Source organism: Nannospalax galili, unplaced genomic scaffold (genome assembly GCF_000622305.1).
Source record: "Nannospalax galili isolate Female #2095 unplaced genomic scaffold, S.galili_v1.0 scaffold1051, whole genome shotgun sequence".
Classification (NCBI taxonomy): Eukaryota; Metazoa; Chordata; class Mammalia; order Rodentia; family Spalacidae; genus Nannospalax; species Nannospalax galili.
This window is the reverse complement of record NW_008331995.1, coordinates 3624405-3647705: the sequence shown is the minus strand read 5'-3', so window position 1 is coordinate 3647705 and position 23301 is coordinate 3624405. Positions and strand designations below refer to the sequence as shown.

General features: G+C 46.4%; 2 protein-coding genes across 7 annotated transcripts in view; one reads left to right on the top strand and one right to left on the bottom strand.

Moving 5' to 3' along the window:
- Lrig1 (leucine rich repeats and immunoglobulin like domains 1) overlaps positions 1-14540 on the top strand; it is a 125767-nt gene extending 111227 nt beyond the window's left edge. Inside the window, exons 12-19 of the mRNA XM_008827126.2 lie at positions 2449-2612; positions 7323-7643; positions 8935-9216; positions 9732-10151; positions 10663-10788; positions 11594-11740; positions 12619-12903; positions 12998-14540. Coding sequence (XP_008825348.1) covers positions 2449-2612; positions 7323-7643; positions 8935-9216; positions 9732-10151; positions 10663-10788; positions 11594-11740; positions 12619-12903; positions 12998-13242 — 1990 coding nt within the window. The 3' untranslated portion in view covers positions 13243-14540. The remainder of the gene's footprint in view (positions 1-2448; positions 2613-7322; positions 7644-8934; positions 9217-9731; positions 10152-10662; positions 10789-11593; positions 11741-12618; positions 12904-12997) is intronic.
- Slc25a26 (solute carrier family 25 member 26) overlaps positions 13944-23301 on the bottom strand; it is a 155593-nt gene continuing 146235 nt past the window's right edge. For 4 of the 6 annotated variants that reach the window (XM_029560644.1, XM_029560643.1, XM_008827127.3 and 1 more), the window contains 3 exons: positions 21157-21221; positions 20301-20374; positions 13944-15547 (listed from right to left, as the gene is read on the bottom strand). In XM_029560644.1, the coding sequence (XP_029416504.1) occupies positions 15430-15547; positions 20301-20374; positions 21157-21221 (257 nt within the window). In that variant the 3' untranslated portion in view covers positions 13944-15429. The remainder of the gene's footprint in view (positions 15548-20300; positions 20375-21156; positions 21222-23301) is intronic. The other 2 variants (XM_008827128.3, XM_029560642.1) reach the window with 1 other exon arrangement.

Below are 23301 nucleotides of genomic sequence, written 5' to 3'. Positions count from 1 at the left end.
TTTCCTCCATGAGATCACGGCAGGTTGTACTGTGCACTTAGTCTCTGGGTAAATTTCCATAAGCAATAAATAGAAACACACTTCCAGTTGGAATCATGAAAATGCACAGTGTAAGCCAGTGAAGTATTGGGCTAACGGTGCCTGTTAGAGAAGTGAAGATTGAGTTTTGTCAGAGGGAAGGAAAGACTAGAATCTGCAGGGCCTGGGGCAACGCATAGTCCCACCATCCAGCCAGGCCTGGACTTGCCCTCTAACTGGTGGAGTGTCATGGCCAGTGTGTTAGTATTCTCCCTGGTGTCTAGCTCCAAGTCTTCCACCTGTCCTCTGGGCAGTATTACTTGCTAAGAATCTTCATTACTGGGGCTGGAGAGATAGCTAAGCAGTTAAGAGTACTAACTGCCCTTGCAGAGGAACTGGATTCAATTCCCAGCACCCACATGGCAGCTAACAGCTGTCCATAACTCCAGTTCCAAGGGATCCAACACCCTCTTCTGACCTCCATGGGCATTATATGACACAGGTGTACTTACACACGTGCAGGCAGTACACTTCAAGTTAATAAAATAAAATAAAACAATGAAAATAAATACTAAAAAAAGAATCCTCATTACTTAGGAAAACCTTTTCTACTGAGTGCCCATGGTTCTGCTGGGTCTAGCCTGGCCTCCTCCCCAAGGTAGGCTTCACAGTAGTGGTGGAAAGTCCTCAGAGCTGAACCCAGCAGATACACTGAATGTGATATAAAGCCAGACTTTGTGCACATACATCTGATCAGAGTTTGAGCTGAGTTTTATTTTCCCCTATCTGTGCCTGTGTCTAATATAAATATATCCCTGTTCCCATGTAAGTCTCACGGTAGCATTCCAGCCTTGTTCTCTAGGCTTTTTGCTGTGTGTCTTGCTCCACCACATACAAGTGCCCTCTTGATGAGGATGGGGGTTGGTTCTGTTAATGGAGAATCCTAGCCCTTCACCTGGCCCAGCACAGCCAGCCCACCCCACACAGGGCTCATTCTTCATTGCTTGCCTCCCTGTATGTGGTGTGAAAATTGGCCACTTTCTAATGGTCAGTGTTGATGGCCTCCTATCACAGTAGCCCCTCAGTAGGACAATCCTTAAATGTCTCTCAGCAGAATATTACCTGCCCATCAAATGGTGGTTAAACCTTATACTGATTCTTGGGTCTGTCTGACAGGGACAAGCATCCCTATTTTAAGGCATTGAGATAAATTATTGCAGTCTTTGGAAATGTTCTAAAATGGTTTGAAGAAGTTGAGCTATGTAGTTTATATGTCATGACAAGGAACAGGAGGGTTCATGTCATCAGCCCTAGTTAGTGCTGGTTCGCCTTCCTTGCTGCTTACTAGTTTGACAGCTACACTGCTCATGAGAAAGCAGGAGAGCTGGAAAACAGAAAGCTAGTCTGTGTGTGTTGGTGTGCGAGGGTAACGGGTTTGGAATTTCTAATCATGCTTGCTCCCTTTGCTACCACATCCCTCAGGCTGTTCACGGTGGAAGCCCACGCATTATTTTCTTGGTGTCCTCCTGGCTATGGGCCAGAGTCACTGTTTAACTCTAGCTTTCAGGTCTTCTAGGATCAGAGTCTGGGTGACTTTATCTGAGTGACTCCTGAGGAAGGAATGTCTACTCAGATGGCCACTCTGATTTCTGTATGGAAAGTGTATCCTCAGTTGCTGAGAAATGAAAAAGAAAATATTCTCTGTTTTGACTGGAGCCTCACAAGACCAGAGTTGCATTCTCATGCTCCCTGGGCTATAGCAGTTAACTGAAAAGCTCTGTTTAGGAGGTGGCACCGAATTCTGCCGGCTTCTTCAGTGGTGCTGGGACGGAGATAAATACACAAACAAGAGGGAGGCGCCACTGAGGCTTGAGTTTGGAAGCTCAAAAGAAAAAAACTTTTTCTAAGTAAAACTAATAACAGCCATATAGGAGGAAAAGACTTAGAATTTGTTGCAGAATTTAGGTCAGATCAGTCTGTTTGAGTTTGGAAGTTCCAAGTAGTTTACCAGAAATGCAGAACCCAGAGGGGCCCAGTGCTCCTCTTGCCGTGGGATGCACCCATGTGTTAGAAGGCATCCCCAGGGTGACAGAGAAGCATGCCCTGTAGAACATGGGTGACCTGCAGGGTGCTGCTATTCCAGGTGGACTGTCTAGACCAGCAGTCTCAGCATCTTCAGGGGCTTGTGAGACATGCCAGCATCTTGGGTTCTGCCCCTTCTGGCTCCATCAGAAGCTGCAGTTCACGCCAGTCTCCAGAGAGGTTGCATGAACCATTCTGGGTCACTGGAGAGAACTGTGAGGAACAGCATTCCCTGCGGAGCTTGCTGTCCTGGCATCCCCAGCTGACTGATGATGGAGCATTCTGTGTGTCAAGGAATCCCCTCCTTTGCAGACACATGCTAAGTGTCCACCTCTGCTTCCCTTTCAGCCACATCAGCAGTGAGAGCTTCCTGTGTGACTGCCAGCTGAAGTGGCTGCCGGCGTGGCTAGTGGGCAGGACACTGCAGGCCTCTGTGACAGCCACCTGTGCACACCCAGAGTCACTGAAGGGCCAGAGCATTTTCTCAGTGCTGCCGGAGAGTTTTGTATGTGGTAAGACTGCCTTTGAGATTTGTGTGTGTATAGGGCAAAAAAGACAGGAACTTCTCATTATGGGAATAATTCCTGTGATCCTAGTTAACCCAATCCATGGTTACAGATCAGCTGCTGGGTGCAGTTTATTTCCCACGGAAACCACACACAGTATTTACTGTGTGCTACCTCATTATGTGGTTCTTGGAGTACATGTATTTAATTAGAAGGGAGTAGGTTCAGCTACAAGTCTGAATAACCGGTTACAGGAAGATCGTTCTGGACTTTCAGAAGGGCTCTGGTGCCCAGGTTTGACTGTGAATTTATGTAGCACACAAAGATGGGACTTCAGTGTGTTTTTCTTTAGAGCCCCAAGAATGAGAGGCTAAACACAGGAAGGATGAGTCTCAGGAGACAGCCACTGTAGTAAAAATAATTCCTCGATGCTGACTTGCACTCTTGGTATTTGTCCAAACCTCTGAAATCTGCACTGGTGGTTTGAAATTCTTTCTTCAGATTTCTGGACTATAACTCTTGCCATCTTTTCGACTAGGAGTGGTTAGGACCCAAGTTTGGTTACAAAGAGCAGGGAAAATGCTCACAGCTGAACACACATAGACTAGCTCAGACAAGACTAACAGCCTCATGGCCAAGAAGATAGAGTCCAAAACAAGTAGAATTTTGAGTTGTTCTGGAGTTTGCTCTGAGCAGAAGGGAGAGTGTGTGTCCTTCATCTGTGGGCCTTTCTGGTCTCCCTGAGCCTGGGGATCCCTATTTGGACATTGCTAGTTATGATGACCACCCCCACCCCCACCCCCACCAGCAGCATGAGTGTCCCTGTGGGCCACTTGTCAGTCCCATTCTTTATTAGAAAAGTAGCCAGAGTGCCTGCTGGGGGTGAGTGACGTGTCCTCCTGCCCATGCATCCTTCACTTCCAACATACTAGTTCCCAGAGCAGGCTTGCTGGCCTTCTTCCCAAGGGAGACTACAGAATTGGTCACCAACACTGGAGACAGCCTGCCTCACTGAGCTTCCCTACTCCTCAGTGCTGTGCCTCCTGAGCAGAATCTAAGGCTGTGCAGAACTCCTTAGTCATAGAAGAGCCATGCATGCCGCACTTTCCGTCTAGTGCTGGCTGAGTCCATGACTTCTTGGAGTTTACCTGTCTGTGGCTTCCTCCTCTGTCCTGCTGCAGGGTAGTCTTCTCTTTGCATGAAGCCTGCTGCATCTGATCCCTGACTGGTGGCTCTGTGGTACTCAGGACTACAGCAACTTTCTCCTCCTCTAAGCCACTATTAATGGGACTCATGAGACCCCTTGACAGGCGATCAGAGGCTCAAACTCTGTGGTGTCTCCTACTCATGTTTTTAGGAAACAGAAACAACCACCTCACAGAGTCTGGGAAGTCAGCATGTTCTGGGGATATGTATTAGGTCTCTTTGGTTCATAGTTTTGTTCAAGTCTTTGTTTCCTTGTTGGAAGTGATGTTGAAGACTACAAACTTACTATTGCATCGTTTTTGTCTTCAGTTTTGTCAGGTTTTTTATGTGTTGTAGAGCTCTTTAAGGGCATATCTTTTCTCTGTCTTTCTGATGGACGGACCCTTTTACATGAGAAGCTACTTTGCCTAAAAATTAGTATAGATACCTTTTGGTGACTGATTATGTGTGTTTGAATAGAAAGTGTCTCTTGTAGATAGCATATGGCCAGGTCACTTTTTTGTTCACTGTCCTTGCCCCTTTGGTCAGTGTTTAGTTCATTAACTTCTTTTACTATAATTACTGACAAGGTAGAACTTGCTGCCTGCTATTTGTTTCCTATGATTTATTTTTATTTCTCCAGTATAGACTAGTTTTGTATTTAATAGATGTTTTCTGGTATACCATTTGAATTCTTGTGCGTGTACATTTGCTGTTACTTTCTTTGTAGCTGTAAAGGGGATTGAAATTAACATATTATAGGGCTGGTAAGATGGCTCAGTGGGTAAAGACATTTGCCACTAAGCCTGAGGATCTAAATTCAGTCCCTGGAACCTTCATGGTAGAATGAGAGAACCAAATCTCACAAGATGTTCTCTGACCTTCACACATGTGCCATGGTATGTGTACCCTCCCACCATACACTAGACAGACATCTAACAAAAAAAATTTTTTTAACACAGTAAAACCATCTAGTTCAGAATAACAAGGTTCATTTCAGTATATGCGAATGTTCTTATTCCTCTTATGGACTGTCTTCTCTGTGTCTTATTAGGCAGATTATATCTTCATATATTGTAGCCTGTTAACACAATTGTATAACTTTTACTTTATGTAGTTACCTTTTAAATCCGGAGAAGAGTTACAAAAATGTGCTTATGCTGACTTTTATGTTTACATATGTAATTTCCTTTGCTTTTGATTTGTTTGTATGGATCCGAGTTGCTGTGTAAGATCCTTTCCCTTCAGCCTGAAGGACTCCCCTTGAATACTTGTACAGATCTGCTAGCAAGAAATTCTGTATTGCAGGTCTTTCTTTTTCTTTTTTTTAGACAGGATCTCCCTGTAGCCCCAGCTGGCCTGGAACTCACTTTGTAGACCAGGGTAGCCTCAAACTCAGAGATCCGCCTGCCTTTGCCTCCCGAGTGCTGGGATTACAGGCGTGCGCCACCACACCCGGCTATTGACTTTTTCTTTTTTTTAAATTTGGAAATGTTTTAATTTTCCCTCATTTTTTAAGGGCAGTTTGGCTGGATATAGAGGTTGTTGATAATATGTTTAAGGACTTTGGATATATCCTTCCACTGCCTTCCAGCCTCCCTAGTTTCTGATGAAAAGCTGATTATTCCTGTTTTATAGGATCTTTTCCGTGTAATGAGTTGACCCTGTGCTGTTTAACACTGAGTAGGTCAACTTTAACAGGTTGACTATGATGCATGTGGGTGTAGACTTCTGAATTTACTCTATTTGTAGTTCCTGAAACTTTTGAGATGTATGATTGCATATTTTTCATCAAATTTGGTATGCTCAGGTCTATTTCTAGCCTTTCTCCTATGTTTGTGTATTGTGTGTCGCTCTGCCTGGTAATGCAGCACAGGTCTCTATCCAGTTTTCTTCATGTTTGCTTCTTGGAATGACCTGTTTCAAGTTCAGAGACTGTTCAGCTCACTCAGTGCTACTATCGTGCACCTCGAAATGAAACTAAAATTTTACTCTATTTTAATCTCTGTATTTGGTTCATTTTTATAATTTCTGTCTATTAAGAAAGTGTTCTTACCAGGCATGGTGATGCACACCTTTAATCCCAGCACTTGGGAGGCAGAGACAGACGGGTCTCTGAGAGATCAAGCCTAGCCTGGTTTATATAGCAAGTTCTAGGCCATCTGGGGCTGCAGGGAGATGCTGTCTCAAAAAACAAAACCAAACCAAACAACGTATTATCAGACTGTAATTTTTGCATAAGGTTTCCCACAGTTCGAGTACTTCATAGTAGTAGATTTGGAGTCATTTTTTTAAGTCCAAGAGTCAGAGTTCCTCAGGAACACTTTCTGTTAAGTGCCATTTTCCTATTTGGGTACTGCGTACTTTTGTTGTTGAAAATTAGGCAGTAAAAATGAACTAATGTGGGCAGTCTGGGGATGAGCGTTTCTGTGAGTCCTCCTGGGCTTGTTGCTATTTATGGCCAGCTTGTTTAGTGCTGTCTCCTGGACACCTGCTGTAAAGCCAGCTCTGCATAGCCCCTTGGGTTCCTGCTTGGTTACTTTAGTGATTAGCCAACAACTGGACATAAAAGTCCGCACCAAGCATCCCATCCTTTACACAGGGTCTCTGGGTGTTGGGTTTTGCCATCATCCTATTTGTGCAGGTGTTGAAGAAACAGAAGCCTCTCAGACCTATCCTGGGTGGGTGTATAGTCCTGTGCAACAGCATGGCCTTCTAGATGCTCAGGAATCTTTTTTTTTTTTTAAGCCTAATGCTGGTATTTACTTCCCTTGATTCTCTTAAAGCTGCTTTGCCTGCTGCTCATGTGCTGGGCTGCTCCAGTCTCCTGAACAGCTGTGCTGTTGAATAGTGGCTCTTGACCATTCATCAGCTGCTCAGCAATGGGGCTTCCTCTGTCCAGCATACTCCTGCAGACTCATGGGGGAGTTTCCCAGGTGCTGCCAGACAGATCTCACAGTGATGGTGCTGTCTTTTACTGCTTGCTAGCTACTGGGTTTCCAGTCTGTCACAGACCTAGGGACGGAACATGGATATACGAGCTAACTTTTCTTATAGCGATCTGGTCATTTTCTTGAACAGTCTATGATCATTATTAAGTACATGGTTTTTCCCACAAATCTGATAATAACTGATTTTGGCCATTTTGTGATGTTTTCCTTGTTATGATGGTGCAGATGCGTGAAAGTCCTCATACTCTGGAAATGCAGCATACCCCAGTCCTTTTGGAATTAGGTCTGTGCAGCTGTGACTATGAGTTTTGATAAAGTGAGTAAGGTTGGCATAGCTATCTGAAGGAAACACCAGGCTGGTTTGATGAGCTGATTATTCATAGGTCCATTTCTAACCAAGGAAGCAGTCAGGCCTGAACTATGACGCAGCTCTTACAGTGAAGGTGGAACTGACTGCATGGGTACTGTAAATGTTCTGGTCACTGCTCAGCATCTGACCCAGTTCCTTGTGAGCTTGAGCAGTAGCTGGTCCCCATGCATGGAAAGCCTGGTGCTTTACAGATGGTCCTTTTCTCGCCAGATGACTTTCCAAAGCCACAGATCATCACCCAGCCTGAGACAACCATGGCTGTGGTGGGCAAGGACATCCGGTTCACGTGCTCAGCAGCCAGCAGCAGCAGCTCCCCCATGACCTTTGCCTGGAAGAAAGACAATGAGGTCCTGGCCAATGCAGACATGGAGAACTTCGCACACGTCCGTGCACAGGACGGGGAAGTGATGGAGTACACTACCATCCTGCACCTCCGTCATGTCACCTTTGGGCACGAGGGCCGCTACCAGTGTGTCATCACCAACCACTTTGGCTCCACCTATTCGCACAAGGCTAGACTCACTGTGAATGGTAGGGAAATGGCATCCTGTGCTTCTGAAGCAAGACTCCCACTAATCCCACTCCTGACTTGTCTGTCATTGTTGTAGAAATGACTAAGCAGACACACAAGCCTCTATGACATATAGTTCTTCATTGTTCCTGTGTTTGCCCTAGAGCAGGTTTTATAGATTAAATCATCTTTTTGGTTTTGAGTGGCTTAAAAAATCTAGTTATGACAGTAAGTGAAATTGTGGAGTTAAACCTTATACTTTTGTCTGTTTATTGTCCTTTATAAACCAACAGATCTGGTTTCCAGACTCCAAGTATCCCTAGATCCTGAGGAAGAGTCTGTCCTTAGAGTAGCTGAGAGCAAGGCACTTGGGACTCACAGAAGTCCCCATCCCTCTGGAGGCTGGGATGGGGCTGGGATGAGTGAGCCCTGAGCCTTAGAGCCCAATGCGAGGGGAGCCTGTGACAGGGCCCTCTTACTCGGAAACCAACCTACCAGGGTGGTTTTCTTCTGTACTGTTTGGTGTGGTGTGCTTTGGCAAGGAGTGGCAGAGCACGAGTAGCTAAATCTCCAACCCCAGGCTGATGGAAGAATTGGCTCATGGGTCATCAGAATTGTGCTCAGCCTACATTTTACATAGTCTTGACTATGCTTTGGCAGATAGTCTAGCCTTGTCTAAAGTCGTCCTCAGTGTTTGCTGAAGACTCAGGCAACAAGAGTCTCCACCAAAGTGGCTTTGACATCGTGTGGTGGTACCCCATGTGGGTGGGTACTGCTACTGTGTTGGCACTGGTATTCAAGCTACATAAGCTAGCGAGCCTCATATTTCTGGTACTATGGCCCCCATATGCCCTCCCTGTGGTGGGTTTCCTCAAGCAGGAAGAGCCATTTCACTAGTTTCCCCATCGTGGAGGTATGTAGCTTTCTCCTAACAGCAGATATTTTTGTTGTCTACCTCCCCCCTAGTAGCTAATTAAAGCAGACAGGCATCAGAACCTTACTTCTGGGGATCCCTATATAGTAATTAGTATTTGATATACAGGAAGCAGAATGTTCATTATAAAGCCTTACCCTTGAGGGGTTACCATCAGCCCAGAGTTAAAGGTTTATAGCAACGCTACCTAGACCTGTGGAAGGGAGAAGCTGGGCAGCACGTGGAAAGATAGTGGTCCTGGGCAGACACTGGCACAAGCATACAGGGTGGGGTGCTAGTGAGCTGAGGCCCAGGCGTGGTGGGAAGATTGTTCGCTGGAGGAGTTGCTTGTCTTTGCATGTAGTGGCCCCATAGAACCTCACCTGTGTGTTTTCCAGTGTTGCCATCATTCACTAAAATACCCTATGATATCGCCATCCGGACTGGCACCACCGCCCGCCTTGAGTGTGCTGCCACCGGCCACCCTAACCCCCAGATCGCCTGGCAAAAGGATGGAGGTACAGATTTCCCTGCAGCTCGTGAGCGACGCATGCACGTCATGCCCGATGATGATGTGTTCTTCATCACTGATGTGAAGATAGATGACATGGGGGTCTACAGCTGTACTGCCCAGAACTCAGCTGGCTCTATTTCAGCGAATGCCACCCTGACTGTCCTAGGTTTGCTATTGATATTGATGTGTGGGGTGGGGAGTGGTGGGATGGGATAGGCTCTTACACATTGCAGGCACCTAAAGGAAGTTGTCACACTGTTCTCTGGATTAAGTGTGGTGGGCTATTTCTAAGCAAGAGGTTCTGGCTTTTAAGCAATCAGCAGTGAATTCAGTCTTGATAGGACTCACTATACAACAGACTAAGCTACCCTCCATGTGGGGGGCGTTTGGATGTGTTCTTGGTCAGGAATAAGGACAGGTTTGTCATGGTACAGTATGGGGAAAAAGTAGGGTTTTGTGATCAGAGTTTTCTCAGAATAGTAATGACTTAGTCACATGTTAGGTCTTTTGAAAAGCTTAGGACTCTGACAAAAAGATCTCAAATGGCAGTTCACTGATATATGGGATTGTCCCATGTCCAGAAAACAAGTAGACCCCCTGCAAGTAAAGCCCATAGAATAAGCGGAGAATAGTCTATGGGAATAAGCCCATAGAATAACAATCTCCACTGACTTCTTACAGAAACTCCATCCTTGGTGGTGCCCTTAGAAGACCGTATAGTGTCTGTGGGAGAAACAGTGGCTCTCCAGTGCAAAGCAGCTGGGAGCCCTGCACCCCGCATCACCTGGCTCAAAGGGGGTCGCCCACTGAGCCTCACGGAGCGGCACCACTTCACTCCAGGCAACCAGCTGCTGGTTGTTCAGAATGTGGTGGTGGAGGATGCAGGCCGGTACACTTGTGAAATGTCCAATCCGCTGGGCACAGAGCGAGCTCACAGCCAGCTGAGCATCTTGCCTGCCCCTGGCTGCCGGAAGGATGGGACCACTGTAGGCATCTTCACCATCGCTGTTGTATGCAGCATCGTCCTGACGTCACTGGTTTGGGTGTGCATAATCTACCAAACCAGGAAAAAGAGCGAGGAGTACAGCGTCACCAACACAGGTCGGGCAGTACAGACTGCTGAGGGTGGGAGGGGAGGCAGTGGCACATGCGCATGTGGGCGGTTTTATCGGGAATTTGCATATATTCTAGAACTTTAGGAATATGGATTTCTTCTATAGAGCTGAGGTAGCCCCACTCACACCAGGTTAGTTCTCAGGTACATAACATGAAACAAGAATACTCTCCAACACAAGTGTCTGCCAGCCGCTGCAGTTTCTGGTTTCCTTGGTAAATCAGACATCAAGGCCTGTGCTTGATGTCATGTGGTAAACCGCCCTGAGCTGTTGCAGTGCTCTGCCTCTGTTAGGTCCCACCTTCATTTTCTTTTTTTATTGCTGTTCTCCATCTTTGCGGAATCAGACATCTGACTGCCATGCTTTTACACCAGGATATGAAATAGGTTAAGCGGGTTGAGGGGTCTGCACAGCCTTTGGCCATTGGGTCTGACAGTGAATATATGTCTGTTTATTGTTGCTATGACCCTGTTACTTTACCGTCTGTCCCCTTGCAGATGAAACCATTGTGCCTCCAGATGTTCCAAGCTACCTCTCCTCTCAGGGGACTCTTTCTGACCGGCAGGAAACTGTGGTCAGGACTGAAGGTGGGCATCAGGCCAACGGGCATATTGAAAGCAATGGTAAGTTCTCAAGAACAGTGAAACAGTCTGATGTGACTGTATCACCAGGTACTGGACTCAGCTTATATAAGTTCCTCTCCAGGGTAGGTACCTGGTGGTAGGTACCTGGTGGTAGATGGGGCACAGTTGGTGAATCATAGGGTGTTTGACCAGAAGACATTGTTTTGCGCCAGACCTGGTTATGTCTGAATTCCGTGGTTTTAATATCTGGTCCCTCAGAAGTCCCTCTGTTGGGCTTAGCGCTAAGTCTTCTAGTCAAGGTGGGACTGCCAGAAGAACAGCTGCAGAGGACGTTCCAGGTCCTGAAACCAGCCCATTGCTTATACAGTAGTGTGGGCTCAACCAACTACAGACTGAAAATATTTAGAGATTTTACATTGTTATTGAGTACTAAAAGTTTGTCAGAGGAGGCATGTAGCTTATATGCAAACTGCATCATTTTATAGAAAGGACTTGAGCATCCTTGAGGGGCCCTGGAACCAGTCCCCACTGGATACCAAGGGATAATGGTACAGGAGAAGTCCCAGTCTTCTCCCAGTCTGTGTCTCACAAGGGAAAGCCCTCACATGGGCATGCTACTTCAGACAGATGGTGGGGCCCTCTGAGTTCTTGTCTGGGAATGCTCATTTTCACATGGTTCCAGATGCTGAAACGCCTACCTGCTGAGAAGGTGGCCTTAGAAAACATGTGTTTGCTGGACCTGGTGGGGTGGGCAGATTCATAAGAAACACTGTTGTAGCCTGGCTAGTCAAGCTTCCTGAGAAGTGGCCAGGAAGCTTCTAAGTTGTAGGGGGCTCCATTTCAGGTGTGTGTTTGAGAGATGCAAGCCTGTTTCCAGACGTCGATGTTCATAGCATTGCCTGCAGGCAGCCCAAGCTCTGTGTTGGATATAATAAAGAGTCCTGGAAAGTGGTGGAGAGAGCCAGTGGGACAGCTGCTCCACATAAAACAGGTAGGAGACATGTGCACTAGGGAAAGCCATTTCCTTTTGACATTGAAATGTGGGCTCACTAACTAAATGAGAGGAACAGTACAACTGGTCTCACACCATCTCCGTCACACCATCTCCGAATTGGTATTTGGCATATAAACGGGATGCTCTGGCTTGGTTCCCTTTTAATTCCAGAATCCTGTGTCTCTTAGATAAATCTATAATGTAATAAGCCTGAGTTTTCTTAAAATTATAAGGAACTTAAAAGACAAGGTCCAACAAAACATGGAGGTTAGTATCCTTTCACCAAGACTTATGTCTCACTCTGTAGTCTAGGTTGACCTCAACCTCTTGGGATGCTGATTTACAGGCATGAGCCACTGTGCCCAACTATTGGCGGATGCCCTCTTTAATCATTCTCCACTTGCACCCAGAACTCAGTCTAGCTAGCCAGCTTGCCTCAGGGATCACCCACCTCCACCTCCTGAACTTTAAGACTACAGGAGACCATCATGCCTGCTTGGCATTTACATGGGTGCTGGGGCATATCCTCAAGCTCAGCAACCCACTGAGCCATCTCCCCAGACTCCCACCAGGGCTCTTTGAGGCTTAATTTCTAATTATTCAGCAGACCCTTAATTCTAGGTATGATGCTAATTCAAATCTTCATTTATTTTTCCTGTGATCAAAGTATGCTTCTGAGTGTTAAATTTACTGTGGAACACTTAAGCACAAGAGCACACCTCTTCACTAAGGAAGGGCTTAGTACAGGTCCAGTCCCTCCCTCTGTGTGCATAGTCGGGGGAGAGAAATTACATAGGGAATGAATGATGAACAGGACTCTGACCTTCCAGTCGTGCAGTGGTTGTAGTTCAATTGACCTTTAATTCCGTCTTCAGTGCACAGTGGCCCTGCCGTATACAGTGACTGCAACACTGACATGGATAGTCACTCCAAGGAGCAAGTGATCCATCCTCAGCCTGTGTCCAGAGACAGCACACATCCAGTTACACCAAGCTGTCAAGAGCTCAGGCAGTATGACCAGGAACATTCTTTGCACCATCCTTACAGTGGGACTGCTGATGGGTCTCACACCAACTATGGGGGGTCCCGCTATCCCAGTAACCATGACAGAATACTGCCGTCATTGAAAAACAAGCCAGTGGCGTCTCTGGATGGGAAAGGTAACTAATTGTCTTCATAGGGATGATTAATGGTGGGTTAGGAGCCGCTTACGTGGTAAGCATGCAGGATCTGATGTGCCCTCTTTTTGAACAGGGGATTCCTCTCGGACTTTAGCAAAGTTTTATGAACCAGACTCCACAGACTTCCAGCCTTCTCCTACATTAACTTCAGGCAGCCAAGAGCTCACAGAAGATGCCATACCCACTGAAGCCCAGCACTTGCTTATTTCCAATGGCCATCTCTCCAAGGCCTGCGACTCCAAACCTGAGTCTACACCACTGACGGGACAGTTCACTGGGAAACGGAGGGGAACATTGCTATTGGTGCCAAAAAGCTAGGCTTTGTCTACCTCAGCTCTTGTATACCAATCTCTACAGGAAAGAGGTAGGAGAGACTGTGAAGCTGTGTTCAAGCATCACTGACCTGTACATAGTTTTAACTTCCGTGTGGAGTATCAGTCATTTAAGGACTTGGCATTTGAAGCACAGAAATGCAAGAGGCTATTTGTGTACAAAAGGCAGAAAAAGTATTTGATACCATTGTATATAAGAGTTTTCAGAGATTTCATATATATTATATATCTTTTACAGAGACTATTTTAATCCCTAGTGCATGATTAACAACAGAATTACACAATTTTGACAATATTTTCGTATTAGGTTGCTGTCTAATTTCAAAGGGGGTTGGGAATTGTTCTAGTGCCTTAATGCACAGCTGGAATTAAGAGGTGAAAACATCTGCTGCTCGCTGTTCCTGGCAGGTTGTAGAGGAGGGAAACTTGGCTATGTGTAGACTGTATAGTTAGTGCACTGGCCAGACCTGTGCAGTTGGCGGCAGCCTCCCTGCAGAGCCAGAGGTGCACATGTTATTTGCCCTTGCCGAGGCCTCTCTCTTGTAGGTTGAGGGTGGTTAATCCACCAGAAGCACTGGGTCAGAACAACTGAGTGCTGCCTTTGGTCTCTGCAGCTCACTTTAGGGTAAAAAGCAAATGTGCTAGTCTCAGTCTCCTTTGATTGTTCTTTGAAGCTTTTTATTAAGGCAAAGGCTGCTGGTGTTGGTACCTGTGGATTCTCCAATAGCAAGTTTTAGTTCTGCCAGTATAGCATTACTTTGGGGGGATAAAAAGGAAAAAGTTCACTTTCAGGGCTGATTTCTACTGAGCAAGCCTGTCCACACTATTACCTTGCACAGTGGAACTGGGCTTGGACTATAGCGAGATTGAGTCCTAGACCTGGGCATATTTGCACTTTGGGGACCTGTTGCTAACCATCTTGTGCGTGCCAATGGTAATTCAGTAAAAATGACATGGAAACAAACTTGGTCCTTAAAATCTCAGAAAGCTGAGGGGCGCTGACAGAATGATGGCCCGTCACAGTGTGCCGTCCCAGGTCACCACTGTGCCCAAGGACAAGCACACTCAAGTTTTATTCTCCAGTTAGCTGATTAATGTTACTTCCACAAAATATGTGAATTTGCTGCTTCTGAGAGGCAATGTGAAAGAGGAAGTATTACTTTTATGTACAAAGTTATTTATTTATAGAAATTTTGGTACAGTGTACATTGAAAACATGTAAAATATTGAAGTGTCTAACAAACGGCATTAAAAGTGTCTTTAATAAAGGTTCATTTATAAATACTAAGTGTATGCCGGGGTCCTTGCTCTCATAGATGGCAGCTATTCTGCTTTTAATAATTTTTTTCCCCAAAGCAGCATCACACCCTCTTGGCTCCAGGGAAGACATAGCATTCCACACATGGCTCACTAATTTTTTGCAACCTGGAGCTGGTTAGTCAAGCTGTATGGTCCCAAAGTATGCTGACCCTTCTACTTCAGCCCTTATGTGGCCAGCATTGCCGCCACACACCATGACAAGAATGTACTGCCAGAGAGGATGGTGGTGGTCACAGGGCTTAGCTTGTCAGCTGTGACAAAGTCACTTGGGCCCACTTACTCACTGGAACTACAACTGCACACTGTTGCTCACACACCACAAGGATGGATTGTTGAGCACTTCACTGTAAAATAATACCATCTTGTGTTTTTATGAGAAATCCAAGGGTAATTAGAAACAGCAGCCTGGTTACCAGAAAGAATGCATGCTATGCACCTGCAGTTCATTCTTTTTAAACAAAGCTATAATCTTACACAATAGGAATTAGCCCAGGGGAGAAACACCCACATGCACAGTTGTTGCCCCAAGCCTCCTTCCTTTTCTCAACTGTAGCCAGCTTGCCTTCTGGTAACTCCATCGGACAGCAGGAAGTGAAAGATAGGATCAAACAAGAGCTTTGAAGAGCCTGACCTCAGCTTACCAAGCGTATTTATTCAGGGGTCTGAAGTTGGTCCAGAGTTCCATCATGGACAGTATCCTGGTGGGCAGCCTATACTGCAGATGACATATTCTTGGAGCTGCACTCTTCACAGCACCCCAAAACCCTGGCTTTGCTGTTTGGGTAGCTGAGCAGCCATTCACTGGAAGGCAGGGATGCCACAGGATGTGCATATGTACGGTACTGTCTCTGTCTCATGGGCTCTTCCTGCCCACTTCTAACAGCAAGCCTCGGGTCTGGTCATAGGCACCCAGAAAGATGAAGCCTCCCAGGCTGATTGCTGCCATTCGTGGGAAGACACCTGCAAATAATCTGAGGAGAAGAAAGACTTAGATAAAGAATGCCCAGAGGTTGCACAACACACACTCTGCTCATTAAGACATTCGTGGGAAGACACCTGCAAATAATCTGAGGAGAAGAAAGACTTAGATAGTTAAAGAATGCCCAGAGGTTGCACAACACACACTCTGCTCATTAAGTCCTAGGCACTTAAAATGTGTTTCCCTCCTTGTAGAAGGGCAATTAGTAACATTCCCAAGCAGGCAGAAGAAACCAAACCTGGATCCTTTGCAAGAGCAGCCTTAACTGCTGAGCCATCTCTCCAACCGTGATCCTTCTTTTTTTCACTTAATCTAATTAAGGACACCGGAGGCACAGCCGCAGTGGAAGGGAAGCCCCTCTGTGCTTCAATTCTAGGCACTCAAGGTACCTCATCCCGCTAAGGTAACGACTGAACAGTCTAAGCAGGTCCACAGTGGCAGCAGGGACTCACTCTTTAGAACGTTCTCCTGGTGATTCTCAGGTATCTTTAGACAGTCACTGTGATGTAACTGAAGAAAGGAGTCTATAATGACCCTTGCCTTGTTATGCAATACCTAGAACTGTAAAACAGACAGCTGCAGAAGATAAGGCAGACACCTGCCGCCATGAAAACTTGCGGTGTAGCCACTAAAAAGTTCATGTGATCACAGGTCTGAAGAACACAGCCTTGACTGTGAATGACTGCTTTCTGCGGACACCTGCTCTTAATTTCTTTCACATTGGAACCCTTTTAACCCAGGAGTGCTTTGTATGTAGAAAGATGGTGTTACAAAATCAGAACTTGGGGTGCTGGAGAGATGGCTCAGCAGTTAAGAGCACTGGCTGCTCTTGTAGAGGACCCGGGTTTGAGTCCTACCACCCACATGGTGGCTGACAACTCTCTGTAACTCCAGTTCCAGGGGAATCTGACACCCTCTTCTGACCTCCGTGGGCATTGTACAACATGGGTACACTTACATGCATGTAGGCAGTACACTCATACACACAAAATATAAAATCCAAACTAGGGATGGCTCAGTGGGTAAAGAAGCTTGACGCCAAGCCTGATGACTTGAGTTTTATCCCAGGACCAGTATGATAGGAGAGAACCAGTGATCACAAGTTGTCCTCTGACTTTCATATATATACATGTGCCATGACACAGGTATACCCACATTCCATCCCCCACAAGATAAAAAATGTAATTAAAAACTAGAAAATGAAAACCAGTGGTGAACTAGTGGAAAGACAAACGTCATGTTATGCCATCAGTCATGCCTTCTGAAGATGGGTAAGCTAGCCAAGTGGGGGGAGGGGGCAATTAAGAAAGCTGACTGAAAGGAAGTCCCTGCTGGATACTCAGCATTCCCCCCCCACGCCCCCATTCCGTGTAACTGCTGGAAGCAATCAGCTGGCGTCCCCTTTCTAATCTAGTACTCAACAGCTCAGAGAAAAGGACTTCACTGTACATCATGGGGCCCCTTTTTAAGATGCTGTTTAAGGGGCTGGAGAGAGAGCTCAGTGGATAAACTACTTGCTTTGCAATCAAGAGGACCCGAGATCAGATCTCTGGGCATGATAGTGTTCCTCTGTAATCCCAATGCTTCTATGGTGGACACAATAAATTCCTAGAAGCCCTCAGGCCAGTTGGCCTGGCACATGTAGTGGCGAACTACAAAAGAGACCCTGTCTCAATGTGGACAGCAAGGACCAATGCTCATAAATTACCGCATTAAGGTCACTGTGTCCTAGCCTGAACAAGGGGTGACCTCTCTGGCCCCTCCCTACAAAAGGAAGGTGGCAGGGAGACACTGAGCTGCACATCGGACTGGCCATCAACTCCCTCCTCTGCTTTCTTACTGTTTTCTAAAAACCGGAGCCTTGTTCAGCCACTAAGCAGCTCAGTAGCTCCTGGCAGATGAAACAGTTCCGGCTCCACTAGACAACTGAACCTGAAGTAGAGCCTCTGTTCTGCAGTGCCCACCCACATTTGCAGGCAGACTTGTGAGCAGGGCAGGGTATGTTCCAACCATAGCAGGTGACAGGACACTAAATGCCCCATTTCTTACAGGCTGGCACAGAGCAGGAGGCCAGCAGTGACAGGTACATAAAGGCACAGTCATGAAAACCAAAAAGATCTACAAGTAAAGGAGGTGAAGTCCAGGACCAGCGGCCCCTCTCCCCTCTGCCGCTGAAGGAGCATGAGAACCAGTCTGCCCTCTAGCAGGACCTTTGCCTATGGAACCAACAGCAAGAAGATCTGCATCTACTGTGTGAGGCAGCACCTTCCTTACAAGGAGGGAGCAGAGCCCAACCCAAAGTGTGTACTTGGTAGGCTTGGTGTGTATGCAGGCTGGAGACACCACAAAGGAGGTGGGCGGAGCCACCTGCACCGGAGAGGACGTGCAGCTGCCCAGGAAGGGACCCGCTGTGCTCATCTGTTTTGTAGTCTAATCCTATGTTGTCTTTTGTCCTGTCAGTGAAGGGGCTGACTGAAGCTGCTGGTCCTCAAGTCGCAACCTTTGCTACCTAAACTTGCTGCTCAGCTCTGCCCTGTGCACAGTAAGTAGGGCTCAAGACTTGAGACCTAGAGAAAGTAAACAAAAAGTGCAGATTTTCAGAGCTAACCCTGGGACAGGACATTCACCCTTGACCCATTTTGATTTCTCTCCTCTGCCTGTATTGCTGGCATTGCTTAGTTTTATAGTCGTGTGTGCACACCTGGGACAGGGAAGACAGGTCTTGCTTCATTTATGCAGCATGATTCTTCCCCAGCGGCTCTGATGGTGTTGCTCCATCCATTATGGCATCCCCTACCACCACTTTCTCCACATAGGCAGGTAGGCTACGACATCACACCAGATCCACAGTGCCATGACCAGAGGCCTGACCGACAGTTACCACAGAATCTAATAACTATGTGGAAACAAGACCTCTGCCTTTATGATGTCAAAAGCTACTCTAGGCAGCTGCTATGTTTACAGCTGTCACTGCTTAGCTGAGAAGCTTCCCATGGACTAAATACTGAGTTTCATGGCCCATTTCTGACTTGCACTATTGCTTTGCTCAATGCAGAATTAGTATCAAAATGAAGGTCTAACCACGTTATTTTGTGACAAGGCATCAGCCATAAATGGCAGACTTGGCGTAGAAGTGTCCACTGAGCCCTTACTGTGCCCTTGCTAGATATCAAGAGTAAGAAAACCCTTTCTACCAGACCCAGTCCTGTCTCAGCCTGTCAGAGCAGTCATTCTGTAAATCTGGCTCCCACTTTTCAAATGTGTAGCCTGCTGTCTCAGTTGAGACAGAGTTTGCTTTCTGGCAAAAGCCTGACCTACCTGCTTCACTTCCCCAGACCATCAGACAACTGAAATTAAAACGGCCCAAATTATAAAAATTATAAAAAATTATAAAAAGATCCACTTTGGCTTGGGGACAGGTGGGCAGAAACGCCTGAAGAGGCTTGGGGACCAGGCAGTTACTGCCCCTACACCAGCAACCCCAGTGCCAGGTTCACCCCATCCTCTCCAAAGGGAGGCTGTTCGTGTGTTCTACAGGGCATGCCTGGGACAGGATTCCAGATAGAAAATGCTTTCACTTTTCTGTAAGATCCCAATATTTACACAGGCTTTTAAAGTTTGCATTGTAAAAACAGCGTTGGAATAAAAGCTTGAAGAGAGAATTATTTAGGACATAAAGCAAAAAAGTTGGAGGCAAACAGGGCTGGGGTGATAGCTCAGTGAAGTGCTAGAGGCACCAGAGTTCAGATACTGAGCGCTCATGGAAAAGCGAGGCATGGTGCTGCATACCTCTGACCCGGCACATGGGGAGGGCGAGACAGGTGCAAGCTGGGGGCTCACTGGACAGCTACTCTAGTGGAAATGGCAAGACTGTCTCCAAATGAGTAAGGTGATGAGGAAGACACCCAACCTTAACCTCTGTGGCCTCCACAGGCACACATGCATACCTGTGCATATACCACAAGCAAAACGCTTTGGGGCACTTGGCTAATAATGCAGAATAAATAATGCACCGTGGAACACAGGAGAGTTACAAACTGTGTAACACTTCAGTGAAAACCAGACTGCACAGACCATGCTGGTCCCATAAGTACAGCTGAAAAATTCTCATCCCCCCGGTATCTTTACTATCATTTTTCTATGTTTCTATAGGCCTAGATAAACAAATATTTACTGTATTACAACTTCCTATGGTATTCAGTATAGTCACATGCTGCACAGGCTTGTAGTCAGGAGCAGTAGGCCATGCTGTATTCCCCAGATATGCAGGTGACAACATCCACATCTGTGTAAGCACACTGTTTGCACAGTGACAAAATGACCCATCAACAAAACAACATCACCTATAGATGCAGAACATAACACAAGGCCTGGCTGCCAGGCCAGGGTGGCAATAGCAGTTACAATACCCAAGCCCCAAACACTTTCTTCTTACTTTCTGAGATGTATTAACTGGGAGCTTATTTTACCAACAGTGCAGATCAGATAGTGGTGAGGGCCACACATCTCCACGTCATCCAGTGTCAAGAGGGACAAGACCAGGAATCATGGGGCTAGACTACTGCATCATTTCAATAGTGCTATATCACCTCATGTGGAACATCAAATATACATGTTATACAGTCAAGAGAGTGGAGCGTAAGCATAAGCAAAAGCAGGGCAAGGTGTTCATGCTGTGGCAGGCAGGAAGACTTGAAGAGCCAGTGGAGAGGAGGCATGGAGCTCAGTGCTCCCCTGGTCCTTACCCTGTCAGCCCTTGTGACTGCCACACCCCATGCAGGGCAGAGAGCACATTCCCACTAGCAGTGCTGGAACCTGCCTACAGAAGAGAAGGAAGAGGTAACAGACACTTTCAGATGCAGGGTTACCCCAACCTGAGGGCAGTTTCAAGTCTACAGGGTTGCTTGGAAATCTCACCTACGTTTAGACACACAGGCAAACACAGGCCTTAACGAGCTGCTTCTTAGAGCTCACACAGAAATGAATGGCCAGGAAGAAGCCTGAAACCAATAGATCTGACCCAATGAGGGCAGGAACTGCAAGTGTAAATGGTGTAACTTTATAACATGCCTTGATAGTGAAGAGTACCATGTCCAATTTCAAACATGACAACCATTCTTAGGTTGGTCCTGTCCACCAGTAGACTAGAACTGCTTGCATTTGTTCTGTTTTCCACAGCTTCAGACTTTCTTTTAAAGAATGTTTGGTTCAGATATGGTACTGGCATGGCATTCCTTAATCCTTAGCCCAGATTTTTCCTTTTTAACAATTCTGACAACTGTCTTAACTGGGCACAGCCAACCAGGACCTAGGTTCCCAGTCTGTAGCTTGGCTGCTGTAGAACAGGAAGCTAGTTGGCTTCTCTGAGTCTTTGATATGAAAATAGCGTTACCAGGCAGAGGCCCTCAGAGCCCCAGCTTCTGCAGGGCAGGTTTGAGAAGACTTTCGAAATGGAAACAAATGCTATAAACAGACTCACTGTGATGACTGTGGCTGCTTTTTCAACAGCAGTTGATGGCTACTCAGGAATTCTGACTCCCTGTACCCCGCAGTTCCAGGCACTCCCGGGGTGGCACCCATTCCACAGTAGGTCACACTTACCTTAGCCAGCATAATTCTTGTCTTTGCCACATCCAGAGGTGTAGTGACTGCGGCTGCGAAACCACCTGTGTGCAAGAGCCAGTACTTGGTGAGATGGTCAGACTAGACATCACCCTCATCATTTCTACCTTCAGACTCCCCCAGATTGTCTACTGTTTGTGTCAGGAATAGGATGTGCATGTGCAAAACCTTCATCCACAGATTTCATTTCTTTTTGCAGCGATGGAACAAGAAGTGAAAGACACTGCTTTACCACTTCGGCAACAGAATGAGGCCCTACAGCCCACCTTGCTCATTCATGGCCTAGCATACTAATTGAACGGTCAGATGCACATTTCAGTATGAGCAGCTAGCACACAGCTCCCAGTGGCTCTGGGGATTTGTGCCTTTGTATAGGCTTTTCTAGAACAGCCTCCTGAAAGCTTCTGCTACTTCTGCTGTATCAGGCAATGGCCAGGTGCATGTCGTATGAGGACTTCCTGCGTAAGAGGTTGGACTCTGTGATAAGGACAATGCTTTCTGTATCCTACTGTTCCTCCTAATAGGCCAGGAAAGTCACATATCCATGCTCTCTCTGCATCATGCACCGCTGACTCCCTCATGCTTCAGCATGCTTCTGCCTTAGGCTTCTTGTCTCCCTCCTCCCTGTGTTCTTTTCATCTAAGTACCGTGTTGGCCAAATTGCCCATAGATTGTCCACACTTGTGGACAAAGGCACGAAAAGGTTTTATTGTTAATATAAACTATAGTTTTTGGTGTGTGTATGTGTGTGTGTGTGTGTGTGTGCGCGCGCGTGCATGCATGTGTAATATGGTCCTCCCTTCCATCCATCCTTTCTTTCTGTATTTTATTTACTTGGAACAGATTCATTTTTAAACCCTGAAAGGCCTGAAGGGTAGAGTAACGATACCTGGAGAGCTCTGGGGAGATTCAGCTCCCAGTGTGGGAGAGCGGTGGTCCCATGAGGGGCTTTGTGAAGGCTGCTTCAGAATAGCTCTAGGCTCCCTCTGCTGCGATATGTGCACAAGGATGGCACTTGATCTCTAACAAATATCTTTCTAAATATGTGGCTGAAATAAGATCCTTACACTGACCAGACACTACACGGTGACATCTGTTCTGACACCTGAGAGGGCACACCCACTTCATGTTTATGTTCTATTTTCAGTTTCCCATGACTGTCACACACCTTAGGGCTGCCCACATACCCTTTGTTTAGACCCCTTTTGTTTCAGTCTTTTTAGATTTATGAATGTGTGAGCCCACAAGATGGCTCTGCGGGTGAGGTTACATGCCGCAGAGCCTGATGACCTGAATTCATTTCCCAGAACTCACAAGGTGGAAGGAGAGAACTGATTCCTGCAAGGTGTTGTGTCCACATGTGTATTATGGCATGCATGTGCATTTACTCATAAACATACACACAGATAATAAAAAAATTTAAGGCTCTACTCAGTGCTGAGCTCTTAGGCCTGACTGACTGGAGAACTGCAGCGTTTGGCCACATCCCATCTGTGATGTGTTGCGGCTGTTTGTGCAAAGTGTCTAGGACAGTGTGTGGCTCATAGTAGCACTCTCAAATAGTCTTCCCTTTTCTAGGTGGACAACTATTAGGCATGTTTTCTTCCTATATCTAGCCTAGTGCACACAGTAGGTACTCAGTATGCTTAGTAGGTACCCCAGATAAGTGTCTACGGTTTTTACAGTCTACACATGTAAGTGGATCCTCTAAAAGGCAGGGGAAAGGGAAGGGTGAAGCAAGCACCTCCTTCGCTTGCTTGCTAGTGGGCACTAGTTTCTCTCTTTCCCACGGGTATCACCATTAGCATTCTACAGTCAACTGTCCAAGGCCACACAATCAGTATGGGGCTGGGAACAAGATCACGTGTATCTTTACCCCTACAATGTTCCTCTTTCTACACTCAATACACGACACAACAAATTAAAACTGGAGTACTGAAACTCATTTTCCTATTAGAAAAGCTTCACAAGCCATCCTCAATCAATTTATAAGACCTAAAAGTTGATAAGGAACATTTAATAAATTTAGCTCGCTCCAGCCCTTGTCTGGCTGCTGGCAGAGGTCTACCATCCTCTCCTGTGGACATCTGCTACTATTCCTGCAGATCTGCATGTCCCGAAAGC